Source organism: Ranitomeya imitator, chromosome 3 (assembly GCF_032444005.1).
Source record: "Ranitomeya imitator isolate aRanImi1 chromosome 3, aRanImi1.pri, whole genome shotgun sequence".
Classification (NCBI taxonomy): domain Eukaryota; kingdom Metazoa; phylum Chordata; class Amphibia; order Anura; family Dendrobatidae; genus Ranitomeya; species Ranitomeya imitator.
The window spans coordinates 415676713-415698177 of NC_091284.1; the positions used below are offsets into that span (position 1 = coordinate 415676713).

Below are 21465 nucleotides of genomic sequence, written 5' to 3' on the forward strand. Positions count from 1 at the left end.
GGCAGCAGATTTCCTCAGCCGAAATGTGTTAAAACAGGGAGAGTGGTCTCTCAACGAGGACATTTTCAATCTCGTCGTCCGCAGATGGGGTCAACCAGTGGTGGATCTATTCGCCACCAGAAACAACAGAAAAGTAAAACTTTTTTGCTCCCTAAATCCCAGGGAGAATCCCCTGGCGGTAGACGCGTTTCTCATAAAATGGGATTTTCCACTGGCCTATGCTTTCCCACCACTGAACCTGATACCTCTAGTGGTGAGGAAAATCAGGGAGGATCGAGCGAAAGTCATCCTTATCGCCCCCTTTTGGCCCAGAAGAACCTGGTTTGCCTGGCTCAAGACAATGTCTGTAGCGGTCCCCTGGGTACTGCCAGAGATCCCGGACTTGCTTTCTCAGGGACCGATCTCCCATCCACAAGTGGCGGGGCTCCATTTGACGGCATGGAGTTTGAACGGTCACTATTAGTGGGGAAAGGCTTCTCTCCAAACTTGGTGGAGACTCTCCTAAAGAGTAGAAAGCAAATAACTACGAGAATCTACTCTAGGACTTGGAGAAAGTTCTTGTCTTGTTCAAAGTTTAATGTCCAAGACGGGGTGCCAGTACAACAAATCCTAGAGTTCCTACAGAAGGGGTTCGAGTTAAAACTCTCTCCTAGTACCCTTAGGGTACAGGTCTCAGCTTTAGGTGCCCTATTTTCCTGTAATATAGCAAATAACTACTGGATAGCGAGGTTTATGAAGGCAGTTAGTAGATCTACACCACTGCATAAAGACAGAACAGTTCCATGGGATTTAAATTTAGTTCTGTCCTCTCTAACTAAACCCCCCTTTGAACCTCTGCAGGAGGCCTCGATCAAAATGTTGACACTTAAGACAGCCTTCCTGATCGCCATAACCTCAGCTCGCAGGATAGGGGATATACAGGCACTTTCCAGAGCTCCTCCATACACTGAAATCTTGTCAGACAGAGTAGTCCTTAGACCAGACCCAGCATATCTGCCAAAGGTGGCGACACGGTTCCATAGATCACAGGAGATAGTTTTGCCGTCCTTTATTCCTAATCCCTCTAATCCTAAAGAGCAGGAGCTTCATACGTTAGACGTCAGGAGATCTCTTCTTCAGTATATTTCAGCTACTGATAATTGGAAGAAAGATGGAGCACTGCTTCTTTCCTTCCAAGGTCCAAGGAAAGGGTTTAGAGTATCGAAATATTTACTGGCTAAATGGATTAGGGAAACTATCTCTCTAGCTTATACAGCAGGTGGGGGGCCAGCTCCGCAGAACCTAAAGGCACATTCCACCCGGGCCATGGCGTCATCCTGGGCAGAAAGATCTGGAGTGTCAGTGGAGCAGATATGTAAGGCGGCCACATGGTCATCCCCTTCCACTTTCTTTAAACACTATCGGTTGGATTTGGGGTCCTCCTCTGATCTTTCCTTTGGGTTAAGGGTGCTACAATCTATAGTCCCTCCCTAAGGTAGCTTACATCTCTGTAAATCTCTCGTGTGCTGTCATGGGAGTCTGAATAAAGCATTAAGCTACTTACTGGTAGCGGCATTTTTCGGAGGCCCATGACAGCACCCTTAGTTCCCTCCCTATTCACGTGGGGGTAGCACTTCCTGATATGTATATAGCGTAATATGTAAATCTCACGTATGGTGTCTTATTACAATAATGGGTTATTTTGTTTCAAATGTATATAATGTATATAATGTATATTTGTGTACCACTAACCGCGGCAGTCCTCTCAGGCTCTGAAATACAACTGATGCATGGGGAGAGGTGCCGCCCTTTTGTATCTGTAGGTTTCCTGTTCCTTAAGGGCGGATCCCCTCTCTCGTGTGCTGTCATGGGCCTCCGAAAAATGCCGCTACCAGTAAGTAGCTTAATGCTTTGAAACCGCTCGGATTTATTAAGTATCGAGTATGCACTTGGGCATACAAATCATCAAGATCTTCTGCTGGCATCTACTATTGCAATTGGTGACCACTGACATCTTAAAAGTAGGGTTGTGCGACTTTTAGTTTTATAGGGTCGGGTTTCACGAAACCCGACTTTTTCAAAAGTCGGGTCGAGTGAAATCGGCCGATCCTATAAAGAAGTCGGGGTCGGCCCAAACACGAAACCCAATGCAGTGCATTGGGTTTCCAATGGTTCCCAGGGTCTGAAGGAGAGGAAACTCTCCTTCAGGCCCTGGGATCCATATTTAAGTGTAAAATAAAGAATTAAAATAAAAAATATTGCTATACTCACCCTCTGACGCGCCCTGGTACTAACCGGCAGCCTTCCTTCCTTAGAATCAGCGCGTGAAGGGCCTTAGATGACGTCGCGGCTTGTGATTGGTCATGTGACCGCTCGCGAGACCAATCACAAGCTGCGACGTCACCGAAGGTCCTTCAAGCGCTGATTCTTAGGAAGGAAGGCTGCCGGAAAGAAGCAGGGCGCGTCCGAGGGTGAGTATATACCTAATAGGAATATACTCACCTTCGGACGCGCCCTGCTTCTTTCCGGCAGCCTTCCTTCCTAAGAATCAGCGCTTGAAGGACCTTCGGTGACGTCGCGGCTTGTGATTGGTCGCGCGAGCGGTCACATGGGCGGTCGCGCGACCAATCACAAGCCGCGACGTCATCTAAGGCCCTTCACGCGCTGATTCTAAGGAAGGAAGGCTGCCGGTTAGTACCAGGGCGCGTCAGAGGGTGAGTATAGCAATATTTTTTATTTTAATTCTTTATTTTACACTTAAATATGGATCCCAGGGCCTGTAGGAGAGTTTCTTCTCCTTCAGACCCTGGGAAGCATTGGAAACCCATTGCACTGCATTGGGTTTCGTGTTTCGGCCGACCCCGACCCCGACTTTTTTATAGGATCAGCCGATTTCACTCGACCCGACTTTTGAAAAAGTCGGGTTTCGTGAAAACCGACCCGATCCTATAAAAGTAAGTCGCTCAACCCTAGTCTTAAACAGTGCCTCCCCCCCCACCAATCCTGTAATGAAACACAGGCCAAGATGGGTATAGCTGAAACCTTCTAGTCTTCATTCCAGGTACACTAACAGCTCAGCCTTACATTGATGATCATGGAACCAGTGATACAGCCATTTCTCCAAAGTTTCCCAGAAGCAGTTTTTTCACCATGACATCACAAGACCTGTATGTTCCTCACATTAATATGAGCAGCCTGAATGGCCTAAACTTATTACCATGGCTTGTAGTGATTCTGGACTTGTCTACCATGGAGCACATCTTAGAAGTCATTGATTGGCAATTGCAAAGGGAGCTGCCAGCAGATTTGCATATTAAAGTGCATTCAGCATAGCAGAACATTCCTATTAATAACCTCAGTGATGGCATGACAAGGCATTTATCAGTGGTTCTCAACCTGGATGGTTGCATCTTGGCACCATTCAGGTTGAAAACTATTTATTCCCAGGCATGGATTACAGCGTGGGACAGAAAAATGGACAGGTGAGGGACATGTTGTTTTTTATTTTTGTTTTATTTTAGGAGACGAGGGAATCAATGGAATGGGTGTTAAACAAGTATAAGGCCATGTTCACACAGTGCGTTTTTTACTGCGGAACCGCAGCGGTTTTGCCGCTGCGGTTCCGCAGCTGTTTTCCATGCAGGGTACATAACAATGTAACCCTATGGAAAACAGTCACTGCTGTGCACATGATCCGGAATTTCGTTTAAAAAGCCGCGCAGAATAGCTGCGGCAAAAAAGAAGGAGCATGTCACTTCTTTTTCCTGAACCGCAGCAGTTCTGCACCCATAGACCTCCATTGTGAGGTCAAAACCGCAGTAAAACCCGCAGATCAAAAATATATCTGCGGGTTTTACTGCGATTTGATGTGCAGAACCGCTGCAGCAGGAAGTGCGGGGGAGCGGGCGGAAGTGCGTGGGCGGAGTGTGGCTGCCCCCCCCCGGGCTCCGATCCCGCCCCCCGTGCTCCGATGCCCCCCCCCCCCCCCGTGCTCCGATGCCCCCCCCCAGTGCTCCGATGGCCCCCCCGTGCCCTAATCTCCCCCCCTTATACTTACCCGGCGTCCCGATGTCCGTCCGGCCGTCTTCTCCCTGGGTGCCGCCATCTTGCAAAATGGCGGGCGCATGCGCAGTGCGCCCGCCGAATCTGCCGGCCGGCAGATTCGCTCCAAAGTGCATTTTGATCACTGAGATATAATCTATCTCAGTGATCAAAATAAAAAAATAGTAAATGACACCCCCCCCCACTTTGTCACCCCCATTGGTAGGGACAATAAAAAAATTAAGAATTTTTTTTTTTTTTTTTTTCACTAAGGTTAGAATAGGGGTAGGGTTAGGGTTAGGGTTAGAAAACTGCATAAAAAAAAAAGGATCAAAAAACGCATCAAAAAACGCATCATAAAAGGACCAAAAAAAGGACCTGCGTTTTCTGCCAAGAGCTGCAGTTTTTTAAAAACAGTCCTGAAAAAAAAAGGATGGAAATCCTGAACGTGTGAACATACCCTAAATGTTTATTTCCAGTTCACCACCTGACAGCACACTGGAGGACGTCCTTCTTATCCTTGATGGGACAGGAACACGAGAGGTTAAAAGGACCCTCCCCCTACCACCCTTCAGTGTTTTTCCTGTCCCATCAGGGATAGGAACGGACGAGAGGATCTGCCGTTCTGTGCGGGGGGGATGTGGATCGGGGGGGCTCAGCCTCACCCTTCCCTCCTGAGACACCCGTTGGCTGACACCCGCCCGAAGGGTCCCTCAGCCTACCAGTGTAGCGCTGCTCCTGGGTTGGGGATCGCTTCCTCCTGGCGGGGGCTCTCGATTTCTCCGTCCGTCCCCTGGTGTGTGCAGGCTCAGCGGCGGCCTCTGCTGGCGTCGGCGTCTCCATGCGGCCGCTGGGGGAACCAGTTCAACGCCGCACCTTCCTCTCTTTCCGGCCGCATGTCACTTCCGGTTTGCGGCTGAGGGGGACGGACGGCGTCTCTGCCACAGGAAGTGCAGAGAAAAGAGCGGTGGAGAACGCTGGAGCGTCATTTTTTGTCTGAAGTGAGGAACAGAATAAAAAGGTATGTGCAGGGGCGGTAGTGATCTCTAGAGCATCATGGAGGACGCAGCTAGAGCAGAGGGTCAGGAGTCAGCAGCACTAGTAAGTAGAGGCAAAAAAAAACCGCTAGTGTTTGCTATATATATATATATATATATATATATATATATATATATATATATATATATATATATATATATATATATATATATATATATATATATATATATATATATATATATTTCTCCATAGGCAGCCTCTCTATCTGAGAAATCGGTAAAGAAACCCAATAGGAATAAGAAGTGTCCTATCTGTGCGGTTAAGCTAAAGGATTCCTGGCAGAAACCCCTATGTGAAGTGTGCACCTGCAAAGTCATAGGAGAGGAGCAGGCGTCTCTTATGTCTAATATGAGAGCCATGATAAGGGAGGAAGTTCAGGCTTCAGTCTCAAGTCTGGTACTCCCTCAAGTTTCACCCTCACCTTCACCTTCGGAGAGGCCGAGGAAAAGACCAAGGGTCGAGTACTCTTCCATAGACTAATCATCCTGTGGGTCGGAGGTAGAGGAGGAAGATGAGAGTAGAGATCCCCCGGAGAAAGGGAGAAGATATCTGTTCTCTGCTGCGGACACTGGAGAACTGTTGGAAGCAGTGCGGCACACCATGCAGGTGGAGGAGCCGCAGCCATCTTGCTCCGTTCAGGACGAAATGTTTGGAGGCTTGCGCTCACAGACATCCAAGGTGTTCCCTGTTAACTCCCATATCAGATCTATGATTCTGGAGGAATGGGAGGAAGCCGAGAAGAGACTGACTATCCCTAAGGACTTCAGACTTCGCTTGCCGTTTAACCCAGAGGAAGTCAAGGAGTGGGTTGATGTACCAAAAATTGACATACCCTTGGCTAAAGTCTCCAAAAGGACGGCGATTCCGTTTGAAGATTCGTCCAACTTGAAAGAACCCATGGACAGAAAAGCAGACGGCCTTCTTAAAAGGGCCTGGGAAAGTTCCTCGGCAATTATTGGGACTAATATTGCAGCGACATCTGTAGCCCGCTCCATGGACCTTTGGCTAGATGATCTCAAAGATCAGTTGATAGCTAAAACATCCAGAGATAATATTCTAAAATCCCTACCCTTGCTAAAACTAGCAACTACCTTCTTGGCAGACGCATCTGCAGAATCGGTTAGGTTCGCAGCTAGGGGCCAGTCGCTATCGAATGCAGCCCGTAGAGCCATCTGGCTTAAGAGCTGGTTAGGGGACATGCATTCTAAGAATAAATTGTGTGCTATACCCTTTTCCGGGGGCAAGGTCTTCGGACCAGTCCTCGACGATATTTTAGAGAAAGCTGCAGATGTTAAGAAAGGTTTTACGGAAGAGAAACCTAAAAAATTCCAGCCCTTTCGGAGGCCCCGCTATAATCAAAAACCCGATTATAGGGGTAAGGGAAAGCAGGGTAGATGGAGCTACCAAAAAGGGGGGGGATAACAGGCCTAAATATAAAGAATCAAGCTACTCTGGACAGGGTTCCAGTTACCGCAGAAAATGACGCCATCAGAGTGGGGGGGTCGTCTGACAGGTTTTCTGGAAGGTTGGAGGGAGATCACATCAAGTCCATGGGTCTTACAGATAGTATCCCAGGGATACAAAATAGAATTCACATCTCTTCCTCCCGAAAGATTCCTGGTATCCAGCTCCCATCTAAAACTGTCATCCCCCATGTGGTCAGACATTCAGGACCTTCTAAAAATGGCGGCCATTGTCCCAGTACCCCCTCAGGAAGAGGGCAGGGGTCATTACTCAAATCTCTTCTCGGTAACAAAACCATCGGGAGAATCGAGAACCATTATAAATTTAAAACATCTGAACAATTGGGTCATTTACAAAAGGTTCAAGATGGAGTCGATTCGGTCCACCATTCCCCTGTTGGGAAAAGGCATGGTCATGTGCACTCTAGACTTAAAGAGTGCATATTACCATGTTCCCATCTATCTAAACCATCAGAGGTTCCTGCGGTTCGCGGTAGTCTTGGAAAGATCTTCCATTTCCAATTCCGCTGTCTCCCCTTCGGCCTGGCCTCCGCTCCCAGAGTTTTTACAAAACTTATGGTAGAAGTAGTTGCTTTCCTGAGGAATCAGGATATAATGGTGGTCCCCTATTTGGACGACTTCCTAATAGCAGCAGACTCAGAAGTCCAACTCAGGATCAACTGTCGGTCCCTCATCTCAACTCTAGAGAATCTAGGATGGATTGTAAATTGGCAAAAATCAGACCTAATCCCAAAACCCAAAATAAAATTCTTGGGAGTCATGCTCGATTCACAAACAAGAATGTCCTTCCTTCCGGAGGACAGGCTGAAGGGCATAATACAGAAGATCCGTCACTTTTCCCGAGGTCGGAATACGATCAGAGACGGGATGAAGATACTAGGTCTGATGACGGCGTGTATTCCCTGTGTAAGATGGAGCCAGTTTCATTCTCGACAGCTTCAGAGGGGAGTCCTGAGAAGCTGGAACAGAAGACAAAACTCGCTGAACCGAACTCTGAACCTTACTCCGCAGATCAAAAGATCTCTGGGTTGGTGGACTCTTCCCAGGAACCTCCGACTGGGGGTACCATGGCTTCAAACACCAAGCGTTTCAGTTACAACAGACGCCAGTCAGCTCGGTTGGGGAGGTCATGTACTGGGAAGATATTTTCAAGGTCGCTGGAAAGAGGCAGACAGCAACCAGTCATCAAACCACAGGGAACTACAAGCGGTTTGGGAGGTCCTGACGGCAGCACAACATCTGCTACAGAACAAACACGTGAAGGTCTTCTCAGACAACACGACAACGGTAGCATTCCTGCGGCATCAAGGGGGTCCAAGACATCCGGCATTACAAGACCTGGCGGGATGGATATTCAAGTGGGCAGAAAAGTCGGTTCTGTCAATCACGGCAATTCACCTGGAGGGCTCCAAGAACCAGTTGGCAGATTTCCTCAGCAGGAAAAGCGTATCCCCCACGGAGTGGGAACTGAACAACGAGGTGTTCAAAGACCTGTGTCATCATTGGGGAATGCCGTCGGTGGACCTATTCGCTTCAAAGGGAAACGCAAAGCTCAGGACCTTCTACTCCCTAAACCCTTGGGAGACTCCTGCCGCGATCGATGCTTTCTCACAACCCTGGAATCACGGTCTCCTATATGCATTTCCTCCTCTAGCGATGATTCCGAGGACACTCAGGAAAATCTGCGAGGACGAGGCCAAGGTCATTCTCATAGCTCCTCACTGGCCGAAACGCAGTTGGTTCCCATTGTTGAGAAAACTATCAGTAGAAGAACCCCTCCTGTTGCCGGAGAGAGAGGATCTTCTTCTACAAGGACCAGTTCTACACCAGAATCCAGGAGCACTTCAGCTGGCGGCCTGGATCCTGAACGGAAGGTCTTGAGAGCAAAAGGTCTCTCGGATGATGTCATTTCTACCCTTCAAGCGAGCAGGAAGCCAGTAACATCGGCTATTTATTTGAAAATTTGGTAGAGATTCTGTGGGTTTTGCGGAGAGACGACAGTTGATACTGACCACCCAAATATCCCCAAAATTCTTGATTTTTTTGCAGTGGGTTTCAAAAAGGTCTTAGACCAAGCACATTAAGGGTCCAGATAGCGGCCCTAAGTGTATTCTTTGACTCTTCCCTTTCTGCTCATCCCTGGATTAGCCATTTCTCTAAAGCCGTCCAGAGACTAAAACCACTGATTAGACGTTCTGTCCCGCCGTGGGATTTGAACTTCTGAATTTCCTATGTAAACCGGCGTGGGATGTATCGGGGGATATAGAAGTGGATAAACTCTCTCTCAAAACCGCATTTTTAGTTGCAATCACGTCGGCAAAAAGATTGGGGGAACTACAGGCCCTGTCGGTGCAGAATCCATACTTGCAGATATTCGAGGATAAACTAGTATTCAGACTCGATCCGGCATTTCTCCCTAAAGTTGTGTCAGATTCCAATATGAATCAGGAAATTGTCTTACCATCATTTTGCCAGTCCCCTAAAAATCAGAAAGAAAGATTTTATCATAACTTAGACGTAAGGGTCTCGGTGCTCAGGTACCTTGAAATATCCAGACCCTGGAGACAGGACAACAATTTGTTTGTCCAGTTCAGGGGTCCAAATAAAGGTAGGAAAGCGTCTAAAGCGACTATCGCACGGTGGATAAAATCCACGATCAACTTAGCCTATAGAGCTAGCGGGCAAAATTCCCCGGTCAACATCAAAGCCCATTCATCTAGAGCCATGGCCACGTCATGGGCAGAGAAAGGGGGGGCGACGGCAGATCAGATCTACAGAGCTGCATCATGGTGTAGCCTTAGTACCTTTTCGAAGCACTACAAGTTAGATGTAGTATCGCCTCAGTTGGCTTTTGGTAGGAAGGTACTTCAAGCAGTAGTCCCACCCTGAATACCATTCTCCTTTGGTATTTCTCCAGTGTGCTGTCAGGTGGTGAACTGGAAAAGAGTAATTAGACCTACTGGTAATTGTATTTCCAGGAATCCATCCTGACAGCACTATTAGTTCCCTCCCTAATGTATGATCTTTATACTCATGTGATGTAACATTTGTATGGTTGATTATTTTGTTGGAATAAACCTGTGTTTTTGCATCCATCCAGATGTGTTACTTTGGAAAAGCACTGGAGGGTGGTAGGGGGAGGGTCCTTTTAACCTCTCGTGTTCCTGTCCCATCAAGGATAAGAAGGACGTCCTCCAGTGTGCTGTCAGGATGGATTCCTGGAAATACAATTACCAGTAGGTCTAATTACTGTTTTTTAAATAAAAAATGTAAAAGTGGTATGTTTTTATTTAAAATAAAACCCTTTTATTCTTGCTGTTTGTTTATTTACAATATAACTATAGGATTAGTAATGGATAGGTGTCTTTCTCCATTACTAATCTGTGGGCTTGATGTTACCTGACAATACAAAGGTGACATCAACCCCATAAATATTACCACACTCACCACTGCTACAGGGCAAGTGGGAAAAGCAGGGCAAAGTGCCAGAAAAGCACATCTAATAGATGTGCCATTTCTGGGTAGCTTTGGGCTGCTATTTTTAGGCTTTGGGGGCCAATATCCATGGCCCCTTACTAGCCTGAGAATAGCAGCCCCCAGCTGTCTGCTTTAGCAAGGCTAGTTGTCAAAATTAGGGGTGGCCCCACATCATTTTTTTTTTATTTGTTTTTTTTTTAATTATTGAAATAATTAAAAAAAACAGAGTGGGGACTCCTCTATTCTTGAGAACCAACCTTGCTAATGCTGACAGCTGAGGGTTGTAGCCCTCAGCTGTCAGTTTTGCCTGGCTGGTTATCAAAAATGCAGGAGAACGCACTCTGGGTTTTTGTTTTTATTTATGTAGAGCTCAGGCGCCGGCTGATGAATACTCCCATCAACCGCCGCCTCCACTCACTGTTATTAGCGGCAGCAGGCGTCGGCTAATGGGAGTAGTAATCCCATCAGCTGATGCCAGTGATTGGAGATAAACTTTAGAACTCCAATCACATCTAAGGGCTCACGCTGTCACATGACAGCATGGGAACCGCAGCTGTCTGACTGGCGGCAATGATTTTACCGCTGATCAGAAGCAGTGTTTGCCGCGTTGTCATGCACAAGACAGCATGACAAACACAGGATATTTGAGCCCCCCATTCAAGTGAATGGTGTTTGGGTCCGGATATTGTTCTGGTACCCAAACTTTTTTTTTTTAACTGTTCGGCCGAACCCAAACATCCAGGAGTCCGCCCATCTCTACTCATAGTCAATACTAAACCTATTAAAATGTTTTGAAAATGTTTCCATTTTTCATCACTTGCATATCATTAACATGTCTGTAGATCCTTTGATTTCCATAATTCCACAGCTTTTCCTTCTTTAGTAACGGGTGTATGAATATATGTTCCAATACTGGTAAATAAGTCAATTTATTTTACAGGTATCGAAGCATTGAAGCAGAGAACCCAAAAATATGCCAAAAAACAAAATAAGTGGGTGAAAAACAGATTCTTAAAACGTATGTAGCTTCATTTAACCTTTATTTTTGCACTGTTGCATGTAGCAGCTTCTAATGTGCATGATCAGTAAATTATGATTCATTTCTTAAGTTTTTGGAATGAAAGGTTGCACATACAAAGTTTTATATAAACTTTCTTACATGGCTCAGATATGATCAGGTATGTTCTAGAACAGGTGACAGCTGCCTACAATATTGTGGCCTTGGACATCCAATGCCAGAAAAATATATCTCCAAATAACTGAGTAAATGAATTCACAGATCCCAATATTTAGGATCTATGCATATATGCTTTCCATTTAGGTAACTATTTTTGTGATTTTTCTTGGTATCCCTTGTCTTTTTAGATTGTTTCCCCCCACCCTTTTACTTTTGGATTGTAGCCAATGTCAGCAGCTGTTCTTCGCATACTATGGCACAAAGCAGGCATGGAGCAGGTGCTCCTCCAAAGTTTCATATTTAAGGAAGAGCAGATGGAAGGCAGGTCCTGTTCCTGCCATGTTCATAACAGAAGGCACAATTTACTGCACATTTTTTGTGTTGCTATGTAGAAAAGGCTCTTATTAGCTGTGTGCAGAAATAGAATCTTTGAATATAATGCTTGCATGTTGTGTCTGTACAAGCGAGTTTGGCTATGATAAAATAACACCTTGTAAATAATATACTGCCTCCAGTGGAATGGTTTTAATAGAAATAAATGACCTTTGTTTCAACGCATTGTTTTCTATGCCAGTATTGATGATGTCTGCATTGAAGTAAGATGCACCAAATTCATTGAGCGGTGTGACACATCTTTCAAATGTGCCACCACTAGAAATGTACAACAGTAAGGGGTTGGCATACATTTCTTTTGTAACTTTCCCTCCCTTTTGTGTCATAGATTACTATTAATTTGTTGGGACTGCTTGGCCATGTCCCGTCCCGCCTGAGCTTCCCCCTTTTTTGAAAAGTGAGTTTCGCAAAAATGTGCAACAAAATTGCTTGCTGATTCTGGGCTGTAGACATGAATATATATAGATTCCGTATTTTTCGGACTATGAGACGCACCTAGGTTTTAGAGGAGGAAAATCGCAAAAAAAATTGAAGCAAATGTTGTAAAATAGTTAATAACATATACACCTACAAAAAGAAAACCCAGCTATGGATAATTAAGCAAGTATTAATAAGATATATCAGTTGTTGTGCGCAATATAATTGTGCACAGAAACCATGCCAGAGATAGAGGTAGATAATCAGTACAAAATTTTATTCAAGCATAAAGTACATAAATGGACAAAAAAAAATCAATGAATAGGAGACGGCAGCTAAAAGTAACTAATGTGAACAGATGGTAAGAGATGGTAATAATTGCACTGGTAAACGACACAAAGAATCCTACTGTAGCACTGCACTATCGAAGTGTCACAACAGGTAGTCAATAGTCATCGTACAAAGAAACGAAGTGACTAGGCTAGACAGCCTTGGAACCTGCTGATCGCTAAATAAGGGGCATATTGCACGATCCCTAGGCAGTAAGAAAACAATCCCCATCAATCATTGTTAAATGCTGTTACCTTGGGACATTTTGCAGGGTAGTGCAGACGTGCTATCAGAACGGAAGGGCCTCGACGTGCGTTTCACCGCGTTTTTTTTGTATTCAAGGACCGCCCCTTCCTGCAGCTCCAGGGCACTGCAATGGGGCCCCGCCCATCGCTGGCAGTTTGCACATTATGATGGGTATGTGCGCTGATTCGCCGGGGGTTCTATTAGTTGCCCTACAAATACTCCAGCCCTGTCTTTTACTTACCACGCCTCCTGATGAAGCCACGGCGGTGAAACGCGCGTCGAGGCCCTTCCGTTCTGATAGCACGTCTGCACTACCCTGCAAAATGTCCCAAGGTAACAGCATTTAACAATGATTGATGGGGATTGTTTTCTTACTGCCCAGGGATCGTGCAATATGCCCTTTATTTAGCGATTAGCAGGTTCCAAGGCTATCTAGTCTAGTCACTTCGTTTCTTTGTACCATGACTCTTGACTACCTGTTGTGACACTTCGGTAGTGCAGTGCTACAGTAGGATTATTTGTGTCGTTTACCAGTGCAATTATTACCATCTCTTACCATCTGTTCACATTAGTTACTTTTAGCTGCTGTCTCCAATTCATTGATTTTTTTTTTGTCCATTTATGTACTTTATGCTTGAATAAAATTTTGTACTGATTATCTACCTCTATCTCTGGCATGGTTTCTGTGCACAATTATATTGCGCACAACAACTGATATATCTTTTTAATACTTGCTTAATTATCCATAGCTGGGTTTTCTTTTTGTAGGTGTATATGTTGTGGCATAGAGGTATGTTCTCTGTTGGCCAAGAGGGCGCTTGTGTATAGGTCAAATAGTTAATAACATGTCTGCTGACACTGTTATGGGGAAAGAACTTCTGCTGGAGGACTACAGGTTGTGAAACACTCCTGTATGGGGACACCAGTTTTGGACAACCTGTGTGGCTCTGCAGCTGTTGCCAAACTACAGTTCCCATTATCCCAATCAGTCTAAGCATGATGGGAGTTGTAGTTTTGCAGCAGCTGCAGGGCCTCATTGACAGGTGGATCTGCAGTGGACTTTAAAAAAAAAAAAGAATCTCCTACCACTAGAGATGACCGCACCTGTCTTCACAATTTGTGACCCTCCTTTTTTTTAGTTTTACACTTGCGCCGCCCTTGCTGTGGGCGGCACTTGTGCACTTTCATGTCCTGGCATTCTCCAGCAAAATGGCGCAGGGGGCAGCGAATGCTCATTTTAACCTCTGGCGGTCTCCAGCAAAATGGCGCTGGTGGGTGCGCTGCTCTCGGCACCATTTTACTGCAAACTGACCCATTTTCCTACAGCGGCAACCCTGCTCCTACTTCCTTTGACCCCCACACCTGCCTAAAAGTTTTGCACAGTACTATTGCACAGTACTATGTATATATATTTTTCTAGTTTATTATATCAAATGTCAGCTATTTAAATATTTTTTCCAATAGAAACCCCCACACAGAACAGCAATACTGTTTGCACCCAGTTCTGTATAACAGGGCAGGCGTGTTGCTCATACTACAAATTAAATAGACTGCAGATATAGCATTCCACAGAAAGAAGGGACCCTCATCAATGTTTCAATGATTTATTCTCTAGACATATGGTATATTAATGAGTGATTCAGTGAGTCAAGAGGTGCAGAAAGATTAGGAAGGCCGTTTCACCTTGTATAATGCTTCTTCTAGACTCTGACCAGGTTGCAAGAAGTTAACAATTCGTGATGGACCTCGCCATCTTCATGCACCCCCTGCACCTTTGAATTTTACGTTTGTTTGCTGAATATCTAGTGATGAAAGCTTTGAAACATTGATGAGTTCCTCTTGTTTATTTGCAATGTAAAATTTATCTTAGAAATTAACAGCAAGTTTAACTTTATGTGTAGGGCCTGGACCAAATGTGCCACGTGTGTATGGACTGGATGTAACCGATATTTCAGCTTGGGACAAAAATGTTCTGTCACCCGCTATACAGATAGTCAGCAGCTTCTTACAGGTTTGCATATTTGTCATTTTACTATATTTTAAGTCTGTTGCCCCTAACGTAATGTAATGTTACCTCCTAATATTACCTAATGTTTAATTCCAATTTTTTGTGTTGAATTTCGGATGCTGCTGTATGTCTGCTTCTGTATGTATCAGTGGGGCTGACAATGGATGAAGCAGGGATACGATGACTAAAATATGTCACGACTACACCATTACCTGCACAGTGTACATGATACTTGTACCATCGCCCACCCCTCCTCCATGCACGCACATCCACGCATCTGGACTTAAGCAAAAGGGATGTATTATACTATACGTCCATGTGATGTCTGTATGCAAAACGGACTAATACGGGTCAATGGATTTGTTCACATGAACGCATTTACACACAAACTGATGGTCTCAACCGGCTTTCTGATCATACTCATCCATTAAACTCCATGAGCGCATTAAAAAAAGCGTTCTCCATTCAGACACCAAATTGCATCCGTTTTTACATTGCAAATAATGACATAGAAAACTGTGTTTGGTCTTGTACAATTTTTTTAATTGTTGATGTATAGAAACAGATGCCAGTGGATCTCATCCAGTTGTACAAAAATGGATATACAGGTAGTATAAAAACACAATATGGATGCAAAAAAAGCAATTTTTTTTGCTAGTTGCAGTACAATTTTACATAATCTTGTCTGAATCTATACTTAAAGATGACCTGTCACTTGCTGAAAAAATTTAGTTAAATACCTTGTAAAAATCTGTGAGCTCTTCAGTGTCTGCAACTTTTTTCCGTTGTGTGCTGCGTCACTCTGTTAAAAAATATTCACATTCGTTGCTTGTGGAGCACAGTATGTGTAATCACTGGGTGCAGTCCAACTGGGAGTTTTTCAGAGTCTTCTCTGGGGCTACGCACTTTTACTCCTCCTTTCCAGACACTGCCAGTCATGACTATGCAACTTCTGAGACTGCTGAACTGTTAGCTCAACTGCCGAGCTGTGAATAACAGCGTCTCCTCTGATGATACGCCCTGTTGTGCTACAAGCAGAAATTTCACCTATTGCTCTTCAAAAGCAATAAAAGTGAATACCTCTGCATGGAGCGATGCAGCGCCAAATGACGAGCAAGACGACAGAATCAGGAGCGCAGGGCCTTTTTTTTTATTTTTTTTATACAAACTATTAAGTTACATTTTTTTTTTTAAGCAAGAGATAGGTCCCTTTTAAACAGCAGGTAAGTGACCAGGCTGGTTTTTCATAGTTTGGCAGCTTCATGCAGCCACAACTATTTCGACATGCATTATTTAACCCCTTAACCCCCAGAGCTTTCTGTTTTGCGTTTTTGCTCCCTTCCTTCCCAGAACCATAATTTTTTATTTTTCTGTCAATATGGCCATGTGAGGGCTTATTTTTTGCAGGACAAGTTGTACTTTTGAATGACATCATTGGTTTTACCATGTTGTGTACTAGAAAACAGGAAAAAAATTCCAAGTGCGGCGAAATTGCAAAAAAAGTGCAATCCCACACTGGTTTTTTGTTTGGCTTTTTTGCTAAGTTCACTGAATGCTAAAACTGACCTTCCATTATGATTCTCCAGGTTGTTACGAGTTCATAGACACCAAACATGTCTAGGTTCTTTTTTATATAAATCCTATATAGAAAAGAAATACCAAATAGTATTGAAAATAAATCTAAAAAAGTAAATGATCCACAAAAAGCATATACCCCAAAGAAAAATATTTACAAAAATGTAATTGATAAATTTTATTATTAAAAAAGACATAACACAATTAATAACATTTTTATTAAAAAAAAAAAATATATATATATATATATATATATATATATATATATATATATATATATATATATATATATATATATATATATATAATCTAAAATAAAACACATATAACAAAAAAATATATATAATATAGACCAGTATGTGGGGGGGCTACGGCACACCAGAGCTGATTGATACAAAAAGCAATAATATATAACAAATAAATAAAAATATGTCTCATAAAAATATATAGAATTAAATAATAACACGGCTACACATATATGACAATTATTCACAACTAGCTGAAGAGCCCGGCGTTGCCTGGGCATAGTAAATATCTGTGGTTAGTTATAGCACGTCACTTCTCTTATTTTCCCATCCCGCCTCTCATTTTCCCAATCACATCTCTCATTTTCTCCCTCACATCTCTCATTTTCTCCCTCACTCCTCTCATTCCCCCCTAACACTTGTCATTTCAACCTCACATCTGTCATTTTCTGATCACTCCATTATTTTTCCTCACTCCTCTCATTTTGCACTCACACCTTTTCATTTTCACCTCACACCTCTCATTTTCACCTCATCACCTCAGTATATACATGTTTGTCATCTCCCTTATATATAGTATACATCTGTATGTCATCTCCTGTATATAGTATATACCTGTATGTCATCTCCCCTGTATATATTATATACCTGCTGTGTGTCATCTCCCCTATATATAGTATATACCTGAATGTCATCTCCTTCTATATATAGTATATACCTGTATGTCATCTCCTCCTGTATATAGTATATACCTGTGTCATCTCCCCTGTATATAGTATATATCTGTGTGTCATCTCCTCCTGTATATAGTATATACCTGCATGTCATCTTCTATATATAGCATATACCTGTATGTCATCTCCTCCTGTATATAGTATATACCTGTAGGTCATCTGCTCCTGTATATAGTATATACCTGTGTGTCATCTCCTCCTGTATATAGTATATACCTGTATGTCATCTCCTCCTGTATATACAGTGGGGCAAAAAAGTATTTAGTCAGTCAGCAATAGTGCAAGTTCCACCACTTAAAAAGATGAGAGGCGTCTGTAATTTACATCATAGGTAGACCTCAACTATGGGAGACAAACTGAGAAAACAAAATACAGAAAATCACATTGTCTGTTTTTTTAACATTTTATTTGCATATTATGGTGGAAAATAAGTATTTGGTCAGAAACAAAATTTCATCTCAATACTTTGTAATATATCCTTTGTTGGCAATGACAGAGGTCAAACGTTTTCTGTAAGTCTTCACAAGGTTGCCACACACTGTTGTTGGTATGTTGGCCCATTCCTCCATGCAGATCTCCTCTAGAGCAGTGATGTTTTTGGCTTTTTGCTTGGCAACACGGACTTTCAACTTCCTCCAAAGGTTTTCTATAGGGTTGAGATCTGGAGACTGGCTAGGCCACTCCAGGATCTTGAAATGCTTCTTACGAAGCCACTCCTTCGTTGCCCTGGCGGTGTGCTTTGGATCATTGTCATGTTGAAAGACCCAGCCACGTTTCATCTTCAATGCCCTTGCTGATGGAAGGAGGTTTGCACTCAAAATCTCACGATACATGGCCCCATTCATTCTTTCATGTACCCGGATCAGTCGTCCTGGCCCCTTTGCAGAGAAACAGCCCCAAAGCATGATGTTTCCACCACCATGTTTTACAGTAGGTATGGTGTTTGATGGATGCAACTCAATATTCTTTTTCCTCCAAACATGACAAGTTGTGTTTCTACCAAACAGTTCCAGTTTGGTTTAATCAGACCATAGGACATTCTCCCAAAACTCCTCTGGATCATCCAAATGCTCTCTAGCAAACTTCAGACGGATCCGGACATGTACTGGCTTAAGCAGTGGGACACGTCTGGCACTGCAGGATCTGAGTCCATGGTGGCGTAGTGTGTTACTTATGGTAGGCCTTGTTACATTGGTCCCAGCTCTCTGCAGTTCATTCACTAGGTCCCCCCGCGTGGTTCTGGGATTTTTGCTCACCGTTCTTGTGATCATTCTGACCCCACGGGGTGGGATTTTGCGTGGAGCCCCAGATCGAGGGAGATTATCAGTGGTCTTGTATGTCTTCCATTTTCTAATAATTGCTCCCACTGTTGATTTCTTCACTCCAAGCTGGTTGGCTATTGCAGATTCAGTCTTCCCAGCCTGGTGCAGGGCTACAATTTTGTTTCTGGTGTCCTTTGACAGCTCTTTGGTCTTCACCATAGTGGAGTTTGGAGTCAGACTGTTTGAGGGTGTGCACAGGTGTCTTTTTATACTGATAACAAGTTTAAACAGGTGCCATTACTACAGGTAATGAGTGGAGGAAAGAGGAGACTCTTAAAGAAGAAGTTACAGGTCTGTGAGAGACAGAAATCTTGATTGTTTGTTTCTGACCAAATACTTATTTTCCACCATAATATGCAAATAAAATGATAAAAAAACAGACAATGTGATTTTCTGGATTTTTTTTTTCTCAGTTTGTCTCCCATAGTTGAGGTCTACCTATGATGTAAATTACAGACGCCTCTCATCTTTTTAAGTGGTGGAACTTGCACTATTGCTGACTGACTAAATACTTTTTTGCCCCACTGTATATGTACCTGTATGTCATCTCCTCCTCTATATAGTATATACCTGTGTGTCATCTCTCCTGTATATAGTATATACCTGTGTGTCATCTCCTCCTGTATTAGACCTCGTTCACACGTTATTTGCTCAGTATTTTTACCTCAGTATTTGTAAGCTAAATTGGCAGCCTGATAAATCCCCAGCCAGCAGGAAGCCCTCCCCCTGGCAGTATATATTAGCTCACACATACACATAATAGACAGGTCATGTGACTGACAGCTGCCGTATTTCCTTTATGGTACATTTGTTGTAGTTTGTCTGCTTATTAATCAGATTTTTATTTTTGAAGGATAAGACCAGACTTGTGTGTGTTTTAGGGCGAGTTTCGTTTGTCAAGTTGTGTGTGTTGAGTTGTGTGTGGCGACATGTATGTAGCGACTTTTGTGAGATGAGTTTTGTGTGGCAACATGCGTGTAGCAACTTTTTGTGTGTCGAGTTGCATGTGACAGGTTAGTGTAGCAACTTGTGTGCAGCAAGTTTTGCGCATGGCGAGTTTTGCACGTGGCGAGTTTTGTGTGGTGCCTTTTGAGTATGTGCAAGTTTTGTGTGAAGAAATTTTGCATGTGTTGCAACTTTTGTGCATGTGGCAATTTTTCCGCATGTGCAAGTTTTGCGTGTGGCGAGTTTTCCATGAGGTGAGTTTTGCACTTGTGGCGAGTTTTGCAAGAGCCTAGTTTTTGCATGTGGCGAGTTCTGCGCGTGGCGAGTTTTGAGCGGCGACTTTTGTGTTTAGACTTTTATGTGGCGAGGTTGGAGAATGTGTGGTGAAATGTGTGCTGAGGGTGGTATATGTGTTCAAGCACGTGGTAGTGTGTGGCGCATTTTGTGTGTGTGTTCATATCCCCGTGTGTGGTGAGTATCCCATGTCGGGGCCCCACCTTAGCAACTGTACGGTATATACTCTTTGGCGTCATCGCTCTCTCTTTACGTCCCCCTTGTTCACATCTGGCAGCTGTCAATTTGCCTCCAACACTTTTCCTTTCATTTTTTCCCATTATGTAGATAGGGGCAAAATTGTTTGGTGAATTGGAATGCGCGGGGTTAAAATTTCACCTCACAACATAGCCTATGACGCTCTCGGGGTCCAGACGTGTGACTGTGCAAAATTTTGTGGCTGTAGCTTCAACGCCTCCAACACTTTTCCTTTCACTTTTTTCCCCATTATGTAGATAGGGGCAAAATTGTTTGGTGAATTGGAACGCGCGGGGTTAAAATTTCACCTCACAACACAGCCTATGACGCTCTCGGGGTCCAGACGTGTGACTGTGCAAAATTTTGTGGCTGTAGCTGCGACGATGCAGATGCCAATCCTGGACATACATACACACATTCAGCTTTATATAGTAGATGAAATATACAAAATATATATAAAAAATAATATTCGATAAATAATATTTCATATGATAAAAGATAAATAATAAAAATTGCAATTTAATATGTGCACATAAATCGTTCGTTTTATTTCATCCACATAGGACTATCACTATATTCATACATATTGTATTATTCAACACATTTATAGCCACATTCAATTATATATCATATATATTTTTTTTACTTTTTATCACTTAATTATTTATACATATATTTATATAAATTCAGATTTATTAACACGCACCCTTTTTCATCAAACCCCTTTTCGTATGATTTATAGTATTTTTTACATAGTCGCCTTCACTTATTCATTTTTACACTGATATTTATTTTTTATTATTTTTTTCTTCTACACTTTTTACACACATATATTTTTTGTTTATTCACTTATATTACTTTTTCATTTTTATTACTTTTTGAATTTCACTCTTCATCATATTAGATATCTCTTCGTCATATCGCCAATCATGTATCAGTTGTAGGTTCATCAAATATGGATGTGCATTTGATTATTATTGAATCTCATTAAAAAACTTCTAGATTTGGTTTATGTGCACATATTAAATTGCAATTTTTATTATTTCTTTTATTTATCATATGAAATATTATTTATCGAATATTATTATTTAATTCTATATATTTTTATGAGACATATTTTTATTTATTTGTTATATATTATTGCTTTTTGTATCAATCAGCTCTGGTGTGCCGTAGCCCCCCCACATACTGGTCTATATTATATATATTTTTTTTTGTTATATGTGTTTTATTTTAGTGTATATATATATATATATATGTGTGTGTGTGTGTGTATATATATATATATATATATATATATATATATATATATATATATATATATATATATATATATAATTTATTTTTTTTTTTACTAAAAATGTTATTAATTGTGTTATGTCTTTTTTAATAATAAAATTTATCAATTAAATTTTTGCCTTTTTTATATAAGTGGTGAAAAAAATTCAAAACTTTTCTAAAAGCATTTTTCCAGTAACCATAGTGCCTCCGTTTTTCGTCAT

General features: G+C 42.6%; 1 protein-coding gene across 1 annotated transcript in view; it reads left to right on the forward strand.

Moving 5' to 3' along the window:
* TRIT1 (tRNA isopentenyltransferase 1) overlaps nt 1-21465 on the forward strand; it is a 64229-nt gene that overhangs the window by 40435 nt on the left and 2329 nt on the right. Inside the window, exons 8-9 of the mRNA XM_069757160.1 lie at nt 10981-11058; nt 14505-14614. Coding sequence (XP_069613261.1) covers nt 10981-11058; nt 14505-14614 — 188 coding nt within the window. The remainder of the gene's footprint in view (nt 1-10980; nt 11059-14504; nt 14615-21465) is intronic.